At 35.2% G+C, this 25,604-nt stretch overlaps 1 protein-coding gene across 2 annotated transcripts; it reads right to left on the reverse strand.

Annotated features, from left to right (window-relative positions):
- Positions 1 to 25,033, reverse strand: LOC107937861 (importin-9). 2 transcript variants are annotated; one of them, XM_016870850.2, is made up of 33 exons: positions 24,703 to 25,031; positions 23,344 to 23,405; positions 22,846 to 22,938; positions 20,940 to 21,111; positions 20,234 to 20,349; positions 19,781 to 19,867; positions 19,567 to 19,683; positions 19,432 to 19,495; positions 19,196 to 19,338; positions 18,508 to 18,555; positions 18,348 to 18,416; positions 17,300 to 17,375; positions 15,954 to 16,084; positions 15,608 to 15,667; positions 15,415 to 15,484; positions 15,180 to 15,244; positions 15,033 to 15,094; positions 14,826 to 14,949; positions 14,686 to 14,743; positions 14,458 to 14,570; positions 7,440 to 7,517; positions 7,281 to 7,343; positions 7,054 to 7,149; positions 6,854 to 6,963; positions 6,096 to 6,285; positions 2,158 to 2,272; positions 1,432 to 1,544; positions 1,243 to 1,320; positions 1,082 to 1,147; positions 758 to 886; positions 605 to 661; positions 437 to 517; positions 1 to 305 (listed from the first exon to the last, which is right to left on the reverse strand). In XM_016870850.2, the coding sequence occupies exons 1-33, from the start codon at positions 24,827 to 24,829 to the stop codon at positions 255 to 257; spliced, it is 3,084 nt and encodes a 1,027-aa protein (XP_016726339.1). In that variant the 5' UTR covers positions 24,830 to 25,031; the 3' UTR covers positions 1 to 254. The 2 variants fall into 2 exon arrangements, 1 of the variants encoding a protein (XP_016726339.1); XR_001694782.2 differs by lacking the exons at positions 1 to 305; positions 437 to 517; positions 605 to 661; positions 758 to 886 and having other exon boundaries at positions 1,114 to 1,147; positions 1,243 to 1,310; positions 24,703 to 25,033.
- Positions 25,034 to 25,604: the final 571 nt, after the last annotated feature.

Below are 25,604 nucleotides of genomic sequence, written 5' to 3' on the forward strand. Positions count from 1 at the left end.
TATATGAACTCATATTTCAATCAGATTTGAGGACAAAAATATATATAACAAACTCGGATTTGGAGCTCTGCTTCACACAAATCAACCAACAAAAAAACAAGGCTCCTATAATAGAAAAACCAACCCCAATTTCAATATATCTTTTCATACGGTACTATGAACAAAGAAGACGAACTTTCAGCTTTAAAGCTCGATGATTAATGGACTTACCGTACTCGACATCAACAATTGAGAAGTAAAACCAGATAAGTACCTCATCGATTTAAAGCAATCTTAATAGCATCTTGTTGAGCCCGTGTCAAACACTGCAATTTTCATGAAAAAGAATATGCATTCCTTCAAAGTTATTGTCCGGAAAGAGATTAAGCGCGTGCATACACACACATATCAATTACTTAACAGGTACTGGATTTAAATGCTTGACAAGAAACCAAACCTGACAAAGATTATCAAATAGTTGTCGGTCACTTTGAGAGAACTTTGATAAGAAGTCAGCGAGATAATTTGCCAAGTTGAGCTGCAAGATTGATCAGTAGAATTTGGCGTTTATATAAAATTTTAAAATGTTGAGCATGTAAATAAATTTAGTGGTAAAGAATTTCACCTCGTTAAGGGGATCTGTAACACTTAATATGTTGTCTTCATACTCGTCCTCTTGATTCTTCAAATTCATGATCAAGAGTTAAGATTAATAATGCCGAAGAAAAAAAAACCACAGAAGAAGAGAGAATTCATTGTTATTTCTATTCAATCAAACCTCGTTAAATGCTTTTGCCATTGCTTCAAGATGTTCATGTCCGGACCTGCCAAATGGCGTGGCAACAGCTGAGGATAACAAATCTTTGTCAGAGTCCATGTCTCCATGAATTTCTTCCCAATCACTATCCTGCAAAAAAAAAAAAAACAAAAAAGGTTCAGAGCCTAAACATCCATTGTCGGTCAATAGTATCATTATTTGGGGAAGTGGGACTATTAAACTTGGGGATTAACCCACTGGTAATACAGGAAACCTGGATTTCAGGACAGAAACTGGAAATACCCCTCAAGAACGTAAGAATTAATAGAAAAGGACAAAAACTACCTCATCCTCTGCCTCCCGAACTTGTTCTTGTATTTCAATCAATGCATCCGCCAGTAGAGCCAATATCTGCAGTACTAAGCTAGTCAGACTATTATTTTTTGTGTTCAATATTGGCATGTTAATCCCACTCTCAGTTGTATTTCGGAATAACCTAGAAATACCTTTGCTGGAAGTGGCACTATAGTCCACTGATCTGGGGCAGATTTAGCTTTCGAACGAGTGGTTATTCCTGAGATAGACTTTTTTTAAGAGAAGGAACAGAAAAAAAATATATATATATATCAAGTTACTTCCTCGTAAGCATAACCAAGAGACAATGATGTTCAACCATTTAAGAAAATATCATGAACCTTAATTAGATGGCCTTGGACATTAAAATTTGTTAATTCAGGATGCCTAGTGGATAGCAGTAGGGCCAAAGCACTGGTGGTAACTTTGATTTGATATGCCCCCTGAATCTCCCCTGCACTCCAAAGGATGTATGAGAAGAAATATCAAATGCAAGCTTACTTTCTTGCAAGAATGAACAGTCCATTTTCTCTTTCATAAATATTGGATTTGGTTCATAATCACAAATAATTAACAAGAGACAAAAGATTACACATCCTTCTCATACACTGTAAATCATGGAAATTGCAGAAGCAAAAGAGCTTGACACCGTAAGACAATATAGTCCAGCAAAGATATTGTTAAGAGAAAACAAATCATGCAACTTATACTAAAGAGAAATAAAATTAGGTCACAATTTTGTCTAAGACAATCAATTCAACCCCTCATATTAGAATTTAGACATGCCAAATTAGACTGGGAGGGCAAGCTCCTTGAATTTTGTTTTTATGTTTTATCTTGTTGAATTGAATTAGAACCAGTCCTAGGACAGCTTACGAACACTAGTGACTGCTTCCAGCATTCATAGGTGCTAGGTCCAAAGAAAATGTAATAAATACCGTGAAATTTCACAAACAATTGATTTGTTTGCATCAAATGAGCACCCAAACAGACATTGACATAACATATTACCACTTTACATTACTTTTTTCCTTTGCTTAAAAGTAGGAATGCATACAGAAACTTGCCTTGTTGTTTGGTCCACTCTGACATAACATAAACAAAGGCATTTTGATAGCCTTCAGCCGGGATAGTCATCAGCAGATTAATAAATTGTTCAACATTTGGAGCACTCAAATGAATCTGCATATAAAGAAATGCAATGGTTATCCATGAAAAAGAAGAAGAGGGGAGACTGACATTGTAGGAATATTCTGTAAATATTTTAGGAATATTTTGTAGATATTTTTTTTATTAAAATCCCTTAGTTTAAGGGATCATATCTCCTATTTAGTATCTTTCCTAACTTAGAGTTTCCTAAAGTAGTGTCATAGGTTGTATATAAAAACTCTGATTTATGTTCTATTTAATATAAAATACTCTGATTTCTACATGGTATCAGAGCAGTGCAAGTCTGTGGACAATTTACTAACAGAGATGAGATTGCACGCCAGATTTGGTACAAAGAGAACATTTTTAAGTGCAATCTGTTCATTGAGAATAACAGTGCCATGTCCCTCTATTTTGCACAAGGTACCATCAGCCGTTTTGACAGCTTTACCAAAGGTATGGAAAAAATTGTGAAACAATGCCTTGTTACCAGTCATATGATCCGTAGCACCAGAATCAAGGATCCAATTAGGAGTCAACTGGGAGGAGAAAAATGCAGTAGAAGAAAGGTTACCTTCTGGATCTTTTATGACCAGATTACCTTCACAAGACCCTTGAAACTTTCCAAATAGTTTTTGAAGTTCAGCAATCTGTTCTTTAGTGAAACTAGTGACAGAGGTGGCAACGACAAGGCTTGATTTATTATCTCGAGAGTGCTTGGACTTCCAGTCCTGAGGCTTACCATGAAGCTTCCAACACTTCTCCTTAGAGTGGCCGGGCTTTTTGCAATGATCACACCAAGGTCTCCCCCGTTTGGAAGAGGGAGATGATTGATGGGTCACTATGGATATAACATTTTATGAGCAGGATTCCTATTTCACTCAGGCTGAAATTCAGGGGGAAACATGGAGTGATTTTCAGCCACAACAGGTATCTCCTTCTAATCTTCATTCTCAACCTTCAGAATTGCCATCTTGTTCGCCATTACCTGCAGATCTGTCACCTGTGAATGCTCCCATTGATTCTCCTGTAGTACCTATGACTAATTCACCTACACCCACTTTAAACACTCTTCCTGAAAATACACCTACTCCAATTGACAGTCTTCAAAAAACACCATCACCCAAACAGCTTCGTGTCTACACAAGAAAAAGAAGACATATCCCTGAGACTGTTTTGCAATCTGATTCTTGCCGAGAATTGGATTTGGGTCCAGCTGCCGAAATGGAAGAAGAAATCAGTAAGTCCACTACTCTAGATGACTTTCCTATTGCTATTAGAAAAGGGGTTAGACAGTGCACTAAGCATCCTATTGAAAAATTTACTGGTTATAATTCATTGATGCCGTCTTTTCAAGCATTTACAGCAACTTTGGATAAAGAACAGGTTCCCACAAGCATAGCTGAAGCTCTAAAGGATCCAAAATGGAGAAGGGCTGTTGAAGAGGAAATTTGTGCACTAGAGAAAAATGCTACTTGGACCATTACAGACCTTCCTCAAGGAAAAAAGGCTGTCGGCTGTAAATGGATCTTTGCTGTAAAGTATAACTCCAATGGCAGTATCCAACGATACAAAGCTAGACTAGTGGCCAGAGGTTTCACGCAAACATATGGGATAGACTTCACAGAAACTTTTGCACCTGTGGCAAAGCTTAACACTATTCGAGTACTCCTAAGTTTGGCTGTAAATTGCGATTGGAAATTACACCAACTTGATGTAAAAAACGCATTTCTTAATGGCAAGCTTGAGGAAGAAGTCTATATGCAATTGCCACCTGGCTCAAAGTCTATTGAAGGTAGCAACAAGGTTTGCAAGCTCAACAAGTCTCTATACGGGTTAAAACAATCACCCAGAGCTTGGTTCGAGAGGTTCACTAAAGTCATTCTTCAAAATGGCTACAAGCAGTCCCTTGCCGATCATACGCTTTTCATCAAGGTAACTTCTACAAATAAGAAAGCTATCCTAATTGTGTATGTGGATGACATCATTCTTACTGGAGATGATGAGGAAGAGATTAGCAATTTGAAGAAGTTGTTAAACAGGGAATTCGAAACCAAGGACTTGGGAAAGCTAAGGTATTTCCTAGGAATGGAGGTGGCAAGATCAAAAGAAGGACTTGTGATCAACCAGAGAAAGTATGTACTTGATTTACTCAAAGAAACTGGTTTTCTTGGCTGTAAGCCGGCTGATACACCAATGGAGGCAAACTTGAGATTCAATAAAGAAGATGAGTCCTTAGTAGACAGAGAGAAATTTCAAAGGTTAGTTGGGAAACTAATCTACTTATCCTTGACAAGGCCAGATATAGCTTTTCCCGTAAATGTGATAAGTCAACACATGACTAATCCTACTGAAGAGCATATGGCAGCAGCAAATAGAATTCTCAAGTACTTGAAGAAAACTCCAGGACACGGCTTAATGTTTAAGAAGACACAAGACAGAACTGTTAAGATTTTTACAAACTCTAGTTGGGCTGGAGATCTCACTGAAAGAAGATCCACTAGTGGGTACTGCACTTTTGTTTGGGGTAACCTTACAACTTGGAGAAGTAAGAAACAATCTGTTGTTTCAAGAAGTAGTGCTGAAGCTGAATTTAGAGCACTAGCTTTGGGGATATGCGAAGGAATTTGGCTACTTAAATTACTAAAAGAACTTGGCACAAATCAGGAGGATCACTTTGAAGTTTTGTGTGATAATCAATCTGCCATTCAGATTGCCAAGAACCCAGTTCAACATGACCGAACAAAGCATGTTGAAATTGATAGGCATTTTATTGCTGATCAAGTCAACAAAAAGACAGCCACTCTTTCTTACATTCCTTCAGAAGGACAGATTGCAGACATTCTTACCAAGGCTTTGCCAAAACCTGTGTTCAATAAATTCCTATTCAAGCTGGGATTATACAATGTATATTCTCCAGCTTGAGGGGGAGTGTAGGAATATTCTGTAAATATTTTAGGAATATTTTGTAGATATTTTTTTTATTAAAATCCCTTATTTTAAGGGATCATATCTCCTATTTAGTATCTTTCCTAACTTAGAGTTTCCTAAAGTAGTGTCATAGGTTGTATATAAGAACTCTGATTTATGTTCTATTTAATATAAAATACTCTGATTTCTACAGACATCTAATCATAAACCTGTAAGAACTGGGAAAACGGCGAAGATAGCAGAACATTAGGACTTAAAATAATAAGAACTATAATAAGGATTACTGTTCTGTTCCAGAAATAAATGATGGAAACAAGTTCTAGGAAAGGTTCTTCTATGCAATATATATTTTGGAATGCCTCAGATTGTTTTGAAATAATAACTTAAAAAACAATATTAATCAAAAGTTACAAATATAAGCAATAAAAATTGTCAATCCTACTTTAATAGTTAGCTTCTTGTTATTCATTTTTCACAAAAAAGGAATTGTAATTGTTCTGCTTAACAATCCAGAAGACGTTAAAAATTTTACTCTGTTGAATCTATAAGGTAGCGTTTGGGAACTAGGATTTTAGAATTTAGATTTGAATTTCAAAAATAGTGTAAATTGAGTAATAAACTATTTAGAAATATAACACTCATGATACTTTCTCAAACCCATGGATTTGTTAGGTGCCTATTCAGTAATAAATTTGAAATTCTTAAAATATTTTTGGATTTAACAAATCCATGTTTTTAACCTTTTCTAACATTTCTTGTATTGGAATCTCAACTAATTTGCTCATAATATATGCATCCTATTCTTACCATTTACATAATAAATGAAATCCAAATCCAAAATTTGAAATCCATATTCCCAAACAGAGCATAAAAGTTGACAAGGAATTAGATTAATCAAGATGAAGTTGAAACGTAGACACAATACCAATCTGGCAAAAATAAGTAGCAATGAGCTTCTCAATCCTTCTATTGAAGCCGATTGCATACGCCGAACAAGAGCAAAAATCAAGTTTTGAATGTGCTGCCCCATTTGTGAGGGAAGATGCAATATAAGTTGAAGGATATAGCTGCCAACAAAAAGAGACCCAGAGCTTTCTAGATCAGGGTCAAGAAGCCTGCAAATCAGACTGCACAAAATAAGCATCCAAAAACATGGACATGAGAAAACTTTACTACTAGAGTTTAGCTAGAACAATTTGCAGAAATTTGAATTCACTACAGGTATCTTGTATTTTATAAAGTTATTTCCAAATCAGTAGATTATACAAGAAACACCCCCCTAAGCCCTCATAAAATTTTTTTGGTGTACCGATACTTTGAACAAGATTTCAAATATAGCTTGGCACTATTCTATGAATATGCAACAATTTAACTAACACTGACAAGCAAATCAATTGGCTATCATCAAACATGCAATCCTTGTACCATGATCCCAGTTCAATTCTGAGAGCTGATGATAAAGCTTAACAAGAGAACCTTGGGTACATTGAAGAATAACAACTCTATGTAAAATTACTTTTCTTTTAGTTATTGGTATTCGTAGCGGAACTATAAACACCTTACTAACTCACAAATTCCCACGCAGTAAAAACAAAAGCAAAGATAAAAAAGAGCTTAGAAGGAGGAAAAAAGGTCGGGCTGTGTGGGTGCAGGAAGTAAAGAATCAAGACAAGAATAAGTAACCTTGAAGCTGCATCAAGCAAACTCCGCATTGTAAATCCGGAATCACTACCCCAAGAAAGAAGTTCTTGTCTTCCACCAGATACAAAAGATGCCAAACATTCTGTTGCATTCTGATCAATGTAGCAGAAAGCGGCACTTATGTTCACATTATAGATAGCCAATTACCATTAAAGAAAAAGAAACATAAGTGAACATTATACCTGCATTTCACTGTGGTCATCACTTTCAAGAACTATCCGGATAATAGCATCAAAACAAACATCATATGCTGCTTTTATCACATCAGTAGGAGCATTCTGTACAATGCTATCACAAACTGTAATTAGCAAAACATATAATACAATTATAACATTTTTGAAATAAAAAAAAAAAATCTAAACTCAACAAAAGAGGTACATATGACATTTTCCATCCAAGTACCACTTGCCTTCAATAGCATAGTTAGCAGATCCAATGACCCAGCCACTAGTCCATTAGGCTGTTGTTGGGGCTGGAAATTTGCCATCAAAAGATGTATTAATAACAAATAATTTTTGAACTTTATTTCAAATAACCATTAACAAAAAAGTAACTTGAAAAGTCATACTTTGTTCAATACTGGACCAATATATGGTAAAATTCGGGAAGCCAAAGGAAGAAAACAACCCGGAGTATTTTTGATTGCCTGAGTGAAATTTTTAAAATAGAAATATCAGAACTAAATTACATCCCAAAAAATATTAAAGAAACACAGAACTAATTAAGAATGTCCGGAAAAGTATAAAAAGGAAAAACTATACATCTCAGATGATTATAGATGAAAAAAAACGTGCATAATTCAATCCCATAAATTAGTCCAATAAAAAATTCATAATAATAACAAAGAAAAAACTATCAAGGGAATTAAGGTTAAATAATGTAAAAATTATCAAGGGAATTAAGGTTAGATAATGTACAGAAACATATTTCCACAAAACTGTTTGCCCAAGAATGAAGGCAGAAATTTAGGCTATCACTAGCTTTCAAAACAAGATATTAAACTTTCAATCAACACAGTCCCATGACTCTTTTACTCAATGAAAAATGACATTATAACATAGCCTAATGATACCGGGACTCAGATGTGTCTGGCACCTAGCAACATATAATGATGTTCAAACTTGCAAAACTTGTTAACAATATAATTTTAAAGCAAAACATTCTCAAACTGTTTATACTCATAGCACTATTCTGCTAGGCCTTAAGAGTTGCAATTCAAGTAAAATTCTGTAAAACCATGTATATAAGTTTTCTAGAGGTACTTGGGTATAAACTGCAAATTTTGAAGGTGCTCAGATAGTATTAGCAATGCTTTACAAGGGTTTCATATTTTTTTTCTGTAGACATGAATGAATACTTCAAAAGTTCTAGCAACTGGAAGTATTCAAAACCTAAAAGATATGGAAGACAATTAACAGCTGGCATATCAGGTATCTTATATCTCAAAGTTATGATGTTAAAAAATAAACGGACAAATATGCATTTAAAAACAATGGTCACTAAAACAAGTTGCAAAAGCGAAATATGAAGATCTTAGCTGCCACAGTGTAAGAGCAAAATAACAACAAATTAAATAGTTACTATGCAGTATATCATAGTGGTACTGTGAAGCAACCCTACTGCTACCATCCACATTACTATGGTAGTTTTTCTTTGGCATAAAAACAAATTTAGCCCCTAACGTTTATGCATTTTGTCAAAGTGACAAAATGTTAAAATTTATCATAATTCTTCTTTTTTTTCACTGTCCCTCAAACTTCAAAATTTAGTCAAATAGCTTTGTTTCCGATAAAAACCTAACTAAAATGTTAAAATTTTAATGGTATAGATGTGACAGCCGGCATGACAATCTACATGTACTTTATTATTCATGTGGACAATTTTCTGAAAAAATTATGATTTTTTAATAACTTTTTTGAAGTATAAATGGACTTTCACATAAGCTGCCACATAAGTGTTGTTAAAATTTTAATGATCCAATTAACTTTTCCATCTTAAAAAAAAAAAGCAATTTGACTAAATTTTGAAGGCTGAAAGCCCAAGTGATCCATAAAAAATAAAAGAATCATAGCTAAAGCGACAAAGAAGCAAACATTAGGGGCTAAATTTATCATTATGCCTTTTTCTTTTTGGATAATTTGTTGGAATTCCTAAGATTAAGGACAGAAAACTTACCTTATTACTAGGAGTTCCCTTGTAAATAGAAACTAATCTCAGTCATTGATTCTTAGGAAGTTACTGTTTTTTAGGGATTGTTTTCCTTGTTTGTGTGAATTCCTCTCTTTATAGGTGTAACCTAATTAGCAGAATGAATAATAATCTTTTTCTAAGTTTCTTCATGGTATCAAGAGCTTTAGGATTCATTCGATCCTGCTCATTCGTCTCTAATCTCACTTCCTAAAAATCCCTCCGGTTTAGTCCTCCTCCCATGGGTGACTTCAATGAAACTCTGTCTGAAACTGAGACTTCACAAATAACTCAGAATGTCAATCAGGGAATCACTCAAGGTGAACTTAATTCCTCCCTTATAATCACCAATCATCGGCTAGATGGGAAGAACTTCTTGCAATGGTCTCAATCGGTCCTTATGGTGATTCGTGGTCGTGGCAAATTAGGATACATCAATGGAGAAATTCCACGGCCAACCATAGCTGACCCGACTTATGCCACTTGGGAACTCAACAACTCGATTGTAATGGCTTGGCTAATTAATTCGATGGAAGGCCATATAAGCCGCACCTATCTCTTTTTCAAAACTGCAAAAGACATGTGGGATGCAGTCAAAGAAAACTACTCGGATCTTGGAAACGCCTCCCAAGTATTTGAGATCAAGTTTAAGTTAAAGGATATCCGACAAGGGACACTCGAAGTAACTCACAACTACAACAATCTAAAAATTTTGTGGCAGGAACTGGATATGTACTATGAGGCAGATTGGGGTGAAGGCTTGGAACACACCAAGTTTATGACTCACCTCAACAATGAACGTCTTTATGAGTTTCTAGTAGGACTGAACCGTGAGTTAGATGAGGTCCATGGCCGAATTTTGGGCAGATCACCTCTACCAACCATCGGTGAAGCATTTGCAGAAGTTAGAAAAGAAGAAAAGCGCCGTCTTGTCATGATGGGAGACTCAAAGGAACCTAAACATGTGACAAATCTTGGCAATTGGTCTACTGAGACCTCTGCCCTCATCTCCAGAGGTCCACAGCCACAAAAACCACGTGCTAGAAATGATTCTAGATCAACTAGGCCATGGTGTAACCACTGCAACCGTGTTAGTCATACAAAGGAAAAGTGCTTCAAACTCCATGGCTATCTTGAAAAAAAACAGAAGGATAATAAGACTGCCCTGTTATCCTCCACTGCTGCAGATGATGTTCTCGATGTTCACCTAACCAAAACCCAACTTGAGACTCTCCATAAGATACTTGGTACTTCCACTGCTCATAGATCTCTAGCCACCCAAGGTACTGCCCTCAATATTGCCTTTGAATCAAATAATCAATCCTCTTGGATACTCGATTCGAGTGCCTCCGATCACATGACAGGTAACTCCATTTTGTTTCACACCTACACCCCTTGTCATGACAAGTCCCGAATCCGCATAGCTGATGGTTCTTACTCACCTGTGGTTGGAGTAGGAGAAGTACAAATAACAGAGAGATTTTCTCTCAATAAAGTCCATGTCCCAAACTTGTCCTGCAATTTACTTTCAATCAGTAAACTTACTAAGGATGAAAAACTTCTTGCTGAATTTTCTGCAATTGGTTGTGTGATACAGGAACAGAAATCGGGGAGGATGATTGGCACTGCTAAAGTTGATAATGGACTATATGTTTGGAATAAAGACAGCACACAAGGAGGATTGGCTCTATCCACTTCAAAAGAGGACACGATTATGTTATGGCACCGTAGATTAGGGCATCCAAACTTTTTGTATTTGAAGAAACATCTTCCGCTATTATTTCGAAATAAAAGTATTAATTCCTTGAAGTGTGAAATTTGCCAATTATCCAAACATACCCGTGTGCCATACCCATTAAAACCATATATCCAATCCCAACCATTTTCATTAATCCACAGTGATCTATGGGGAGGCAGCCGAGTGAAAAATATTACAGGGGCTAGGTGGTTTATAACATTCATTGATGATCACACTAGGGTATGTTGGGTCTATCTCCTCAAAGAAAAATCTGAAACACCCAAAGGATTCCAAAATTTTCACTCAATGGTTCGAACCCAGTTCAACTCTACCATACATACTCTCCACACTGACAATGGGAGAGAATACTTTAACTCTGTCCTAAGCCCATACCTTTCTGACCAAGGCATCATACACCAAAGCTCTTGTCCTGACACTCTTCAACAAAACGGGATCTCTAAGAGAAAAAATCGACATCTCCTTGCTGTAGCTCGAGCCATAATGTTCACCATGAATGTTCCAAAATACTTGTGGGGAGAGGCTGTCCTCACTACCTGTCATCTCATAAACCGAATGCCATCAAAGGTCCTCAATTTCCAAACACCTCTAAATACCCTTCTAAAGTCCTTTCCTCTATTTCGTGTTCCTAATCTTCCAGCCAAAATATTCAGTTGCAAAGTTTTTGTCCATAACCATCAACCAAATCAATCCAAACTTGATCCTCGAGCCCACACCTACATCTTCATTGGATATTCCCCACACAAAAAGGCTATAAGTGTTACTCACCAACCTTGCGCCGAATGTTTTGTCTCTCGGGATGTTACCTTCTTTGAAAATGAACCATACTTTGCAGCATCTCATCTTCAGAGGGAGACTTTCAATGAAGATGAGACCCTTAATACTCTCCTCATTATACCCCATGATCCTACAACTACTATCACAAACAAGCCTAACAGCCAAAGTGCTATGGTAATCCCAGATTTAGAGACTGTTTCCTTGTGCAGCAAGAAATTAGCCCAATCCTTCCCAATAACAATACCACCACCGAAGTACAACAGCCCTCTGATCAAGGAAAACAACAAAAACAGGTTCCCGAAATACAGGTTTACTCTCAACTCGTTCTCCTGAAACTAATACAGCAGTGCCAATTGCATCCCCGACCGAGGACTGTTCTGAAACAGAAGTCTCACCTCTGTCATCATCCATCTATCTTCCAATTACAGTTCGAAAGGGCACAAGGAGCTACACTTAACACTCTATTTCTCAGTTTGTATCCTATGGAAATTTATCTAAGTCTTACAAAGCTTTTGTGACTAATGTTGATTCTGTAAAAACTCCAAAAAATATAGAAGAGGCTCTTGAATCAGCTAAGTGGAGACAAGCTATGATGGAAGAAATGAAGGCCCTCAAAAACAATGAAACATGGGAAGTCTCGGATCTACCTAAGGGAAAAAAAATAGTAGGATGCAAATGGATCTTCACTATGAAATTTAAACCCGATGGCCGTATTGACCGATACAAGGCTCGACTTGTGGCTAAGGACTTCACTCAAACTTATGGTCTTGACTACGACGAGACGTTTGCACCGGTTGCCAAGCTAAACACCATTCGAGTCCTCCTATCTCTTGCTGCCAACCTTGATTGGCACTTGACTCAATTGGATGTAAAAAATGCTTTCCTCAACGGAGAATTAAGTGAGGAAGTGTACATGGATTTCCCACCCGGGTTTGAAGAAAGCAAGGGCCAAGTGTGTAAGTTGAAGAAGTCCTTGTATGGGCTGAAACAATCTCCACGGGCATGGTTCAGCCGATTTGCAGAAGCTATGACCAACAGAAATTACATTCAAGGGCAGGCAGACCACACCATGTTCTACAAGCACTCGGAAAAGGGAAAATGCTGCATCCTCATCGTTTATGTGGACGATATAATATTAACAGGAGATGACTCAAGCGAAATTGTGAGGTTGAAAGAATTCCTTGGTACAGAGTTCGAGCTTAAAGACTTGGGGAATCTTAAATACTTTCTTGGTATGGAGGTAGCAAGGTCCCAAACAGGTATTTCCATCTCCCAAAGGAAATATGTTCTTGATCTACTGTCAGAAGTTGGTTTAATGGGCTGCAAACCAACTGAAACACCTATGGAATTTAACTTTAAATTGGGAACTGATGAGGATGGAGAAGAAATCGAAAGGGGGAGATATCAACGACTAGTAGGAAGACTCATCTACCTATCTCACACCCGTCCAGACATAGCCTTCAATGTAAGTGTTATCAGTCAGTACATGCATGCCTCGAGGGAGAAGCACCTGGAAGCTGCATATAGAATATTAAGGTATCTGAAAGGGACTCCTGGTAAAGGCCTGCATTTCAAGAAAACTGCCAACCAGAATGTGGAAGTCTACACTGATGCAGACTGGGCAGGTTCTGTTAACGATAGACGCTCTACAAGTGGCTATTGTAGTTATGTTTGGGGTAACCTCGTGACGTGGAGAAGCAAAAAACAGTCTGTTGTAGCACGCAGCAGTGCAGAGGCAGAGTATCGAGCACTATCTCATGGTATATGCGAAGGAGTTTGGATACAAAGACTTATGGGGGAACTAAAAGTGCCTTACACCAGGCCTATGAAGATGTATTGTGACAACCAGGCAGCTGTCAGCATAGCACATAATCCTGTGCATCATGATCGCACCAAACATGTGGAAATGGATCGCCACTTTATAAAAGAAAAAATACACTCAGGAGAAGTGTGCATCACCTACCTACCTACTAGACAACAAGTTGCAGACGTATTAACTAAAAGTTTGAACAGAAACATGTTTGAAGAACTTATTGGCAAGCTGGGTTTGATAAACATCTACACTCCAGCTTGAGCGGGAGTGTTGGAATTCCTAAGATTAAGGACAGAAAACTTACCTTATTACTAGGAGTTCCCTTGTAAATAGAAACTAATCTCAGTCACTGATTCTTAGGAAGTTACTATTTTTTAGGGATTGTTTTCCTTGTTTGTGTGAATTCCTCTCTTTATAGGTGTAAACTAATTAGTAGAATGAATAATAATCTTTTTCTAAGTTTCTTCATAATTACTACAGAAACTTTTATATTATAGGTTTTCGTGTCCTTTTCTGCTCTTCTTCAATTATTAGTACAGTTGGGACCAAGAATAATTTTGAAAGCTAGACTTATTTTCATATAGCTTTGTACTCTGTTTAGTAACATAAAGTACTCCTCTTCAACGTGGCCAAATTTTATTGGCAATAACATTCAAGAAAGAATCTATCAACTCCCTAACCTTAGAGTAAGAAACCAGGAGTGAGCCATTTAAATGAGTTTTGATCCCTATTGTTCTTCCTCATGAGTCTCTTTATTCTCCTTAAACTAGAATTCTAATTTGGAATTCTGCCTACAATTATGAAATGAAATATTTAATCTCTGTTCAAGTACTATAATTTTAATCAACGTGAGATCAAAGGATATATTACCATCGCAAATTGACACATGAAAATATAATCTCTCCTAACACATATAAACTAAATAACCAGACTTGAGGAATGGAAGCCAAGCATAAAGTGGACAATTCTAAAAATTAAAAAATGGAATATTAAGAACAAAAAGACACTAAGTTACTGCTTATTATATACTGTTAACAGCATTTGCATTACTACCTCTAGAACCTCAATTGCATCAATACAAATGAAAGGATCCGAAATGTGCAAGACCCACATATTGAGGATTATAGGAGAAATAATAGGCTCTGCAGACGCTGATGACTCATGACCTACAGCAAATAAAAATGAAACATAGAAGTACTGTAATGTAAAAGAAAACACCTAAATATATCATGGAGATGAAAATAATTCATGAATTATATATCCAACTAAATCTAAACTCACCAGCTTTAATTGCTGCTTGCAGTGTTTCAAGTACCAGGTGTAATGTCTCATCAGAAGCCTGAAATCAGAATCAGAATACAGCCATTAGACGTATTGTCACTTCAACAACTGCTTTCAAGAATTACACAGTTGTACATTACCCGATGAAGAAGATCAGTCAGTGATGACAATAATCCCATCATCTGAGACTCAATGGTACTCTTGTTTGCTTCAGGAAGCAGCTGTGAAAGTGCTCGACAGGCACCTACTTTCACAGCTGGAGGGCTGCCAATAGAAAAACTCAACATAAGATTTTATGCTATTAATTACCCGGTGGAGAGATATCAAAATGCGGTAGGTACACTTACACGTCCATGCCAATTGTCTTCATAGCAGCAAGAAGAAAGTGTTCAAGAATTCCACTGCTCATCTGAACATGTTAAAAATTGAATTAGATCTTTCTGAAAGGAAATAACCATAAGATAACCTCAAAAATAGGGAGAGGACATCCTTACCACAGAGGAAAACTTAGCAACTGATATGAACATACGAGCATAAAGAAAGGGATATTCATGTACACCTGAAAAACAAAAATGGCAAGACTTTCAGGCTCATGTGACGTTTAGGTACTGCAGAAGAAAAAAAACAGCAAAATCTGATCCAATTTATCATAATTGACAAGATGTGTCCACTGAATCTATGATATACTATAACTATAAAACACAATAAAATAAAAAACCAAGTGAATACCAATTCCCATATCTTCAGTAATCATGTGCTCTAAAAGGTTCCCTATGCTCACTTTTGTAAGTCCAGAAACCTGCTACCATAAATTCAATACAACATTAAAGTTGAAACCTGTGATAAGTCCTTGGACATCATGCCTCAGGCCTAAGGAGAAAGTGATTACTCATAATTGAAAATTATCATGGAAAGAACAAACCTCTGCCTCAAGTAATTGCTCAGACAAGGAAGCCAAAGCAAACAAAGTAGCCTCTTTCATCTATAAAATTTACCATTCAAAAATGAGTTTTTGAGGAGGTCTTAAAAAAATAAATAAAGAAAACAAAAAGAGAGATTGCATGAAGAAAAAGGTATTCCATTAAAATGATTTAGAACAGGATCTTCCACATGATTATGAAAAAACCAAGCTCACTAAACAAGTAATGCACAGAGAGAGGAAGAAATTTAAAGAAAAAGTTGAAAGGAGACTCCAGCGAGACAAATGCTTAGAGCCCAAACCATAAATCCTTCATAAATGGTAGGCCACAAGAGGAAATTCTACTTACCCTCCACCAAACCACAGAACCAACAGCTTTTTCTTGTTGAGACTCGCTGAATCTTTTGCTTGCAGCATTTATAATAGCATCAATGCCATCTCCCCCACAACAAGTTGCCACCTCCTCTAGTAAAAGGGCACCTACAGAAAGTAAATTTTTATAGGAAATTACTTTTTCATAAGGTCAAGGAAGTCTTGATTTCTTTGAGATGGGCAAATGTAAGAAAGAGATGCTATCAGATCCATAAACAGGTTTGAAGACTTAAAATGGCAGCATTATGGAAATGCAATCAAAGATTTGTCAGAGACAAAGGCAACTGGGTTGAAGCTGGGCTGAGCTTGAGAACAAAAAAGAGGATAGATGAAGATAGACAGAGAATGATGTTTTGGAACTACAGACTGCTGACTGTTGACAATTAATATGATAATTGCACCTCATGAACAAACCAACTAGGATTCAATGGACTGTTGTTTCCTTCTTTCAAGTTTCATCAGGAGGCATAAGAAAACCTAAGTTGAGATTATTAGTGACCAAAGGCCTTTCTGTCTCTTAATCTTAATCAAGCATATCAATTTGAGACAAAATCAATAGTTTTTACAACTCTGTTTTATCTTTAATTTGTATAGTAAACATAGTGATAAGAATACACTGCCACCGCCTCTATTGGCTTATTCTAGAAAGAGGGCATGCAAGAAAATGGATGACCAGCATCTTGGCTTAATACAAATGTCTCAACCGTCTAGCACCTGTGACACCATGGATGAAGCAGTCAAGGGAGGCCTGCACCTACTTTCCCATAAATTTCTGGTGCACTAGACCCACTTCGCCTCTATATTACCTCCACCAGTTCTATTTCTTTGAAGTTTGTTTAATTGTTTCTGAATAACACACAGGGTTCTCAGTATATATATATGTCCTGCTAGAAATTGTCTAGATCCTATTTGAATATTTTGAGTACTTGTTTAGGAGTTTTGTAGCTTCCATAAGTTCAAGATTCTTGAGCTATTTTCAGCCAATAAAACTTCTTAATTCTTTTCCATTTTTCATTTGTTCTTTTCCATTGTTGCTGCTCCTATCACATAGTTTACATGATGAATTTCCTGGAGTCAGGTTCTTTGCAACAGATATTCTAAAGGTGCTATCATCATTTGAACCATTTTCACTTAATATGGAAAAAGGACAAACTATCGGTTTCCACCATGACCAAAAGAATGTCCTAGTAAACACATAGATGCATGGAATACATGCTTCAAGAGAAACACAACATCCATATATAACAGCACTAAGGAATTCCAATTAGTCTGGGTGCCAATAGAAATATCCGATCACAAGTTACCAACGTACAAGCTACTTACCAGACACACGGCAGCTATAAGTGACATCATCCTCATCAGCTACAAATTGATTAGCATCCATTGACCATGTATGTACCTAGAAAGGATTCAAACATAAACATAAGAAAGGGGAAAGTGTGGAAAACGAATCTTAGAAGAAATAAATTTAAAGGGAATCAAAGGTTATGATAAGAGGAGCATTCAAAAGATTTAAAGTTTTTACTGCAAAAATGAGAAAGAGGCAGATAAAAATTGCATGTCTAGGTCCTCTGAAACATAAGGAAGGAAATGAAGGTATAAGAGGAGCTTCCTTTGGTTGTAATTGATGATTGAATGAAGAGATTCAACTGCTGTTACGAATCAATCTTTGCCACAAGAAGTCACACTGATGAAACTCGAGCATATTTTAAGATAGTTAACTAGATAAAATTAAGTTTGAAGTTCTTGTACAATGTTTTGATTGTATATAATTCTCATCTGCAAGTGCTAAGCTATTGTACAGTTATTTAAAGATGAACCACCATGATGAACTGCAGTCAATGGCATGAGGTCAATGACTAGTGTGAGTAATAAGTTTGCAGCAGTTAACATATCAGGCAAGTGATTCGTATAATTTTTCGAAGTAACTCACCACAATGGTTTAATTGATTTTACCAACATTGAATGATCAGTAGGCTTGCATGTCCACTAGTTTCATAGAGAGTGAGAAAAGTAGTGATATCAGGATGTAATGCAGGAGAGGGACTGCACAGATTGGATTGGAATATGCATTCCAAGAAAAGGAAGACTTAATAGGCATGTCAGTCACGCTGAATATGTAAACGACTATGACAGCATTGTTGAGATGATTAACAAAATGCTGCAGGTAAAACTCCATTTTATTTAGCTTCAAAGATAAAAGAGTGGCAAAGGAAGCACAACGAAGGGTTACTTTAAAATTGTGCAAGGAATTGGATTCAGTTAAGATGAATAAAGGATGAATAAAGTCCCTATGTTCTCAGTTCTCAAGATGGCAGACCAATAAGATATAGGTCAAAGTCCACTCTGACATCAAATAACGAATAGTTACCTGTTGTTCTGTCACTTGCAGAAAAGCAATAGTGTAATATACCAAGTCTGCAATATTATTTGCAACAACCTACATGATCAATTTTATAATAAATTATTATAATAAATCATTATAAAATAGAAATAGTAATTAAAAATGATATAGAGTCTTCTAACTTTACCTGTACAAATTTTGTGCTACCGACAATAGTCAAAAGGAACTCAAACAACTGCAAGTTCAAAGTCAAACACAAAAAATGGAGAGGAAAGATCAATTAAACGAGAAACTACTGATATTTGTGCACTTGACAGAAAACCACAGTTTTAGGAGAACCCAAAACTATATACAAGAACAAGCCTGCTACCACTTTCTTCAAATAAAATCAACAATTGAAGTTTAAAACATTCACTGCAGCTTTTTATCACAGCCATCTACCTCCTTATTGCCAAACCAGGGATAATTCATTTTCACTTTCCAAATGTTTTTGGAATAACTTCAAGAAAAATTAACCTGTTGACACCCTAACCTAACCATAAGAAGATTGCTACTTTACATTCAGCTTCTCCCAACTTTGAACAAATACCATAGCATTCAACCAACTCAGAATCCAACTCTACTTATATAAATTGATTTATAATCTGTAGCAAACCCTTTTATCTCAACCTTCTATAGGTTAAACACTTCCAAGTTTATCACCAAAAGTTGATTAGAAAGCATCTGAATGTGCACATGTCAGTCCCACTCTTGGAGAAAAACCAAATTAGAAAAAAGATCAGGATCTACTTCTACCTATATTGTTGTGTATCAAATAAACAAGCATTTTTGTACTTAAATTTAAAATTACCTTTTCTTTTGGCCACTAATATTACCTGAATAACAAAGGAATCAAGGCTTTTCTCTGCACCATCAGAGTCATAACTGCCTTCATAGGGATCCTCTGTACCCTCTATTGATGATCGAGTATATACACTCAGAGATGATACAAATGTCTGCCATAGTGGCCCCACAATAACTGCAAAAATGGAACCTCAGGAAGGCACCATTAGTAATAAGACATCAAAACTAAAATTCAGAAAATATGTATGCAGAGATAAGGCCAACTAACCCATAAATAGGCTCTCATTGAAGCTAGGAAAGTTCTGAACAAACTGATTTAAGCATTTTAAAACCTGGGAAATTTGAGTTGTAAGCAAAAAGTACAAAACATGGCAATGGAAAGAGATGAAAGCATAATACCAACCTCCATTCTGATGCTCCAATCATCGGTATCTTCAGGCTGTACAGGATGTTCCAAGATAAAAGAGAACTGATCTAACCATGGTTTAAGCATTGGTTCCATCAATGCATTAGTTTCTACCTGAACATGAATATCTTAGTTCTGTTAATTAACAACAAAATTAAACTGACAAAATATCAAGATCCAGCACAACAAAAAATAGATCGCATGAGAGTACCTGATATACACCACTCATAGTCCCCAACATGGAAGTGCAAGCATAAACAACAGAGAGAGCTTTTGTGCGCAAATATTTGTTATAGGTCTGCAAAAGGAAGTCTTATCAACATGTTAGGAGTTTCTATTTTATATATGTGACACTCATAACAAAGGAATTTGGAGACTGCCCAAATCACTAATTTTGGGCAAATACAATAAAATTACATGCTTGAAAATTGTTAAATACTTAAATTTGTGGTTAGATTACACATATAAAGCTTTCTTCAGACAGCATCTGCACCATGTGCAGTCATACATGAACACATGCACAGCTACACCAATACCACACATCCCAAAATCATCATCTCCAGAAAATAAGATTCAAAATCATATGAAATTAAACACACACACACCAACACCGCCAACAAAAACAGACCTACTTAAAGCTATATCAAAGCAAAAGAAAACTGACCTGAGAAGATGACACAATGTTATACAAGCAAGGGAAGAGGACAGGTACTAATGTTGGAATCATCATGTCGTCTAGATCCCCAGAGAGAAGTGCTAAGCACCTAAGACCACCATGCACTTCAAAAATTGGGAATGCTTTAATCCAATGAATCCAAAGGATAAAATTTACAATGGCAAAAAGCTTAAAGGCAACTAAAAATACTCAACACTTTACTAATATGGATAACCATGAGAAATAAGAATGTATTAAGGCATGATGATAGGCCAGAAAAGAATCAAAATGAATAAATCAAGGACCCAGGAAAATAGAAGGAAAAAGGTTCCTACCACAAAGGAACTTTGATATCAAAGAGTTAAAAAAGAAAAAAATATATAAGGGAAAAATAATAGATAACCAGATGAGAAGATTTATATCTACACAAACCTCCTTAATAACAACAAAAACATAAATAAGCAATGAATCCTTCACCAGAAACCAAATTCTCAGAGTATACTAATAATAACACACTTAAATACAAATAGAACTTTATGGAAAAGGTTAGAAAGAATAGCCATCAATCATTCAAAACTAAGTTATTACAAAAAAAGGCATCTACGTAAGCCATCTAGGACGGCTATCAAACCACAGAAACATGAAGAGAAAATGTTCAAGATCAGGAAACAAAAAGCAATAGTATTAATTAGAGCACGAATGCTATATTTCTTACCTCCATTCATGCTAGTTTGATCACCAATCAACTTTAGGAGGAACGGCAACAAGTCTGGCCAACTTTCTGGCCAGTCGTAGACTGCAATAGCTGCTACAGCCATACTGATTGCTGTGCAAAGTTTTCTATTAGGATCATCCAAAGTTGATAAAAGTAGTCCGCGGATAACTGCCTGAAAATATAATCATGATTGATTTAATATGGAGGTGGACAGGGTATATTAAACACAAGATGTTTACAACTTGTTGATTACTAGCTACATTTAGAGGTGGAAAACCCATTCATATGTTTCATCTCAAAATTTAAAGTGAAAATTAAGATAGAGAAAGAAAGCCAAAAGATATGTGTATGTTTGTGTCTAGAGTAGCTCAATAGAAGGTATTAACAAGAGGAAAAACATTTTTGAACACTTATTGGTAACCATGTATAGATAAGGAACCAATAAAAAGCATGGCTAAATGTTTCATCCAAGCCATAACTGTTCAATAGAAGTAGAACTGCAGAAAAACAAAAACATACAAAGGCATATTTAGAACTATGCAAAGAAGCATTGAGGCTTCATACAGTAACCAATGCCAGAAGTATACAACAAGAATGAATTAAAAGCCAACAAAAGTAGCACAGAAAGAAGCTGTCAAATGCCCTCAAGCCAAAGCTTCCTAATATTTATTAGATATGCATGTACTTCAGCAACTATTCAGCAAGGCACAGCTTTTATTGTAATGAATTTCAAGCAAACAGTTAGCTAATTTCATCATAATCGCCACCAAAATTCGGGGTTTACTTAAAAAAGGAAAAACTCAAAGCTTTGACTTTGCATTTAAAACTGATGAACATTTTGCTAAATTAAATAGTGAACAGATTTTAATGCAGTTTTACAGAAGACAAACTCGTAAATTATATGAGAAATTTTACATATACACATATATATGTGTGTGTGTGTTTGTGTGAAATTTTACAGATTTTGTAATCAAATAACAGTAACATGATGAAATAAAATTTTGATAATTATAGAGGTGATAGAGTCAATAAAAATAAAAGGATTTAAAACCATATTCTATTAAGAGTATCACAATCTTAAAGACAAACTAAAAGATCAATAGATCAAATCATTCAAAAGTTTAATTCTCAATACTTTACTGGTTTATCTACTATCAAGAAAACCCTAGCTAAAGTTTTGTAGCTTAGCTCAAAGATTTATATGTAAAAGAAAGGGCCAAAAACCAAAAAATGAATTCTATTAGCAAGAAATATCATGAAAACCTCTTATCAAACAACTGATGAAGATTAGAAGCCTTTATCCACAAAAAACTATTACCTGGAAGATAATTCCCATTGTCTAGTAAGCACAAAGAAAACTTGATAATATAAAATTATTTTGTCAGTGAAGTAAAAATACAAAATTTAAAATAGAACTTCGCAAATGATTTTCCTATTATGAAGTTATCTAATTAGATTGACCCACTAACTAAAGAGTACAATATGCTTTTCAACTAGCTTGCAAGACACATTCGAGGAAATTGTTTGCCACAAAAGGAATTCCATCAAAAAGCTTTCTTAGACCAACCAAATGAGGCCTAGAATCAAAACCAAAATTATGAAGTACACAACAAATGAAGAGCTAGAAAAAATTCATATTCCTTTAAAAATGCAAAGAAATAGGTCTAAAACACACATGTATAGATTATTTTTGAGGAAAATGCTTTCCACAAAAATTTCATCAAGAGGTTATAACTTGCCAACCAAATGAGGCCTAAAAATATGTAAAGATACAGCAGTAAAGTACACAAAAAGCATACAACAACAAAGAGAAAAAAGAGGCCCATATGAATTTTAAATATGCAAAGAAAAAGTTTACAGAGTAGGAAATAAAATTGAACTATTAGTGTCATATTTCATTATGTACCTTCTCGTCGCTTGAAACAGCAGGAGGTTGAAATGATTCATCACCCTCCTGCCAGTGTTTTCTGATGAACTGCTTCAAAATGAGAGCAGCTAGGTAGAAGATGTTAAAGCTTCACAAAACTAAAAGCCTCACATTGTATTAATATACAAGACAATCCAGTGATGGCCAAGAAAGTTTTTCTTTCAAGTAATCAGCAGAAAGATGGAAACAGCAAAACAGCATTTTTCTCTGTTTCTTCTAATTGTATGAAGGAAATAAGATGTTCATAAATATAACATGCAGACAGAGGATTGCTTTTCCTCAAATAAAACAATAAGAAAGAATAATAAAATTCAAGAGACTAAAGAAACATTTGACAGATTCTTTCTGAGTAATAGATGAGCCGTAAGTGAATCTATCAACAGGAAATCAAATGGGAATATCATTGGAACTCATTAACAAATAATACAACAGGAAATTAAGAATGAATTAAGTGAATCAACTTTCAAAAAAGGATATCTGACGCAATCCAAATGGAAGGTCTCTGTTTGCGGCAACCTGTGACAATCCCCTGCCAAAGCCTTCAGAAGAAGACAAGAAAAGATGGGGATGATAACCATATAAGACACAAGTGAAATAATATGATTAAAAGGGAAAACTAAAAAGGATTTGATATTATCTATGACTATTATTTCATCTCTATAAAACATGCCATTACTCTCTAGATTAAAAACAAATCAAAGCTGCTAGGCTGCTAATGTACACTTGATTTTCTAAAAAAGAGTATAGCAAAGAGGAATTAAACACACATAGGCGCACATATATGTAAACCTGACACCTTAGCTGTCACTTTGAGGGGCAGAAATAGAAACTTTTACATAAACCAAGCTTCAAGTCAAATGATAATAAAAGTGTATATAGAAACAAAGTGTTGTCATTTTGTGTTCCTAAGCATAACTCCTCTCCAGCTCTCAAATATTCAGCTGATATTTCTCTGATTCTAAAAGCAAAATGAAAAATTGCTTGTCGTTGTTCCTCTTATCCAAGGTTGCTTTTTTTTCTTAGAAGGATGTTTGCTTAGACATATGGAGGAGAGGCTTTACAAAAAACAAGTTATCATTTATTCTTTTTGTAGTTTATTCTTTGTTTTGCAGTTAATTTTTTATTTTTTGCTTTTCACTTTCTATTAAAGAAAAATAAACAAAAGCACCAACAAAATCAGAGCCTTCATTGCTTGAGCATGAAAGCATTGTGGTTACTTCATTTGTTTAAAGAAATTTCTCTTCAATATCTATTTGTGTCCTTGAAATCTTTAGTGACTGCACAATATTCTCAACCCCTTTCAACTTATATTTAGAGGAAAGAAAAACAAAAACAATAATCATACAAATAAAGATTACTAGTTGTCAGTTACTTTTGTTAGAAGTAGCTTTCTAGTGTCTATTCGTCCCGAATGTTTTTTATTGAATATTTTATGAGTTATGTTAAAAATTACTATTTAAATACACTTTTTTATGAATTATTTATTTTTTCAACAAGTTTGACAATTAAGTTTCCATTTCCTCGATACTTTTGCTTCTTAAAATCTCGCTATAAAGTAAACCTAAAAAAAGTTGCGATTGATTAAAAATGAAAAAAAAATTCAAAATGTAACACTAAAAGTAATATCATGCAATTTGTTATCTATCAATGTTTATTTAATAATACTTCAAAAACACTGTTTCTCTTGTTAATCTAAACGCGTACAGCAGACCAACTAGTTACCATTAGTAAGTTTTAAAATTACGATCAAAGCAGGCGAGTATGAGACTAACATTTCAAAGGAAAATAATTTAGAAAAAGAAAGAAGGAAATTGTAAAGAGAGAAATGAGAGGAACCTGGTTGAAGAGAGGCTTGGTCAAGGGACGCTTCAGCGAAAGAACGAACCTCCTGGTTAGGGTCCAGAGAAGCAGATAAGCAATTCATTAGCCATTGTTGATCTTTATCCACTGCTACATTCGCCATCACTCGAAGAAAAAAACACAAAACCCCTAACTTTACGCTTTTCTGATGTTTTTTGAGCTCCTACTCTTCGTTTCCCGCTCTTTGAAACAAAGAGATGAAAAGAAGACAGGAAAAAACACTGACTCAGGTACGAATAGTGGCAAATTTGAAAATTCCTTCCATGTTTGATGCTCTCCCGCAGAGATATTTTAGGGTTTGGGTTTTTCATTTTTTTTTTAAATTGAAAAAACAATTATATTTTGTTTGCTATCCCCAGGCCTAGCCCATATTTCAAGAATATAAATACTCCCCTTCAGCTACAGTCCAATAGTGTCCAATCTATTTGGGCCTATATTCGGTTGTAATTTAAGTTTGATCCAATTATATATTAATTTTGATTTAATGTGTAATTGTATACGTGAATTTTAATTTGATCTAATTATACAGGTGAAACGCTAATTTTGGTTCAAATGTATACTTAAAGCTTTAATTTTGATTTAATTATACACATTTAAATAAATAAATATATCAATTTATTTTTATATTGGATAAATATAATTATTTATATATGTAATATATAAATATAAAATGATATTATATCAATAATTATGTCAATAATTTACAAGAATTAGATCAAATCAAAATTTTATATATACAATTGCACATTGAACCATAGTCCATGTATAGTTTTGAGATTTATCCCTTTTAGAAATAGTCGTTTATGTATGGTTTAAATTACGTTTTGGTTATCAAACTTTAATTTGTTATGAAATTGTAACTAATATTGCCAATTTGT

This window comes from Gossypium hirsutum, chromosome A12 (genome assembly GCF_007990345.1).
Source record: "Gossypium hirsutum isolate 1008001.06 chromosome A12, Gossypium_hirsutum_v2.1, whole genome shotgun sequence".
Taxonomy (NCBI): Eukaryota; Viridiplantae; Streptophyta; class Magnoliopsida; order Malvales; family Malvaceae; genus Gossypium; species Gossypium hirsutum.

What these genes read in the sequence shown, in the direction of transcription:
- LOC107937861 (XM_016870850.2), bottom strand. Translation starts at nt 24,829, where the DNA reads ATGGCGAATGTAGCAGTGGATAAAGATCAACAATGGCTAATGAATTGC. An exon ending in ATTGGAGCATCAGAATGGAG is followed by an intron (nt 19,496 to 19,566) that starts GTTGGTATTATG and finishes CAAATTTCCCAG; the next exon opens with GTTTTAAAATGCTTAAATCA. An exon ending in ATGACCACAGTGAAATGCAG is followed by an intron (nt 6,964 to 7,053) that starts GTATAATGTTCA and finishes TACATTGATCAG; the next exon opens with AATGCAACAGAATGTTTGGC.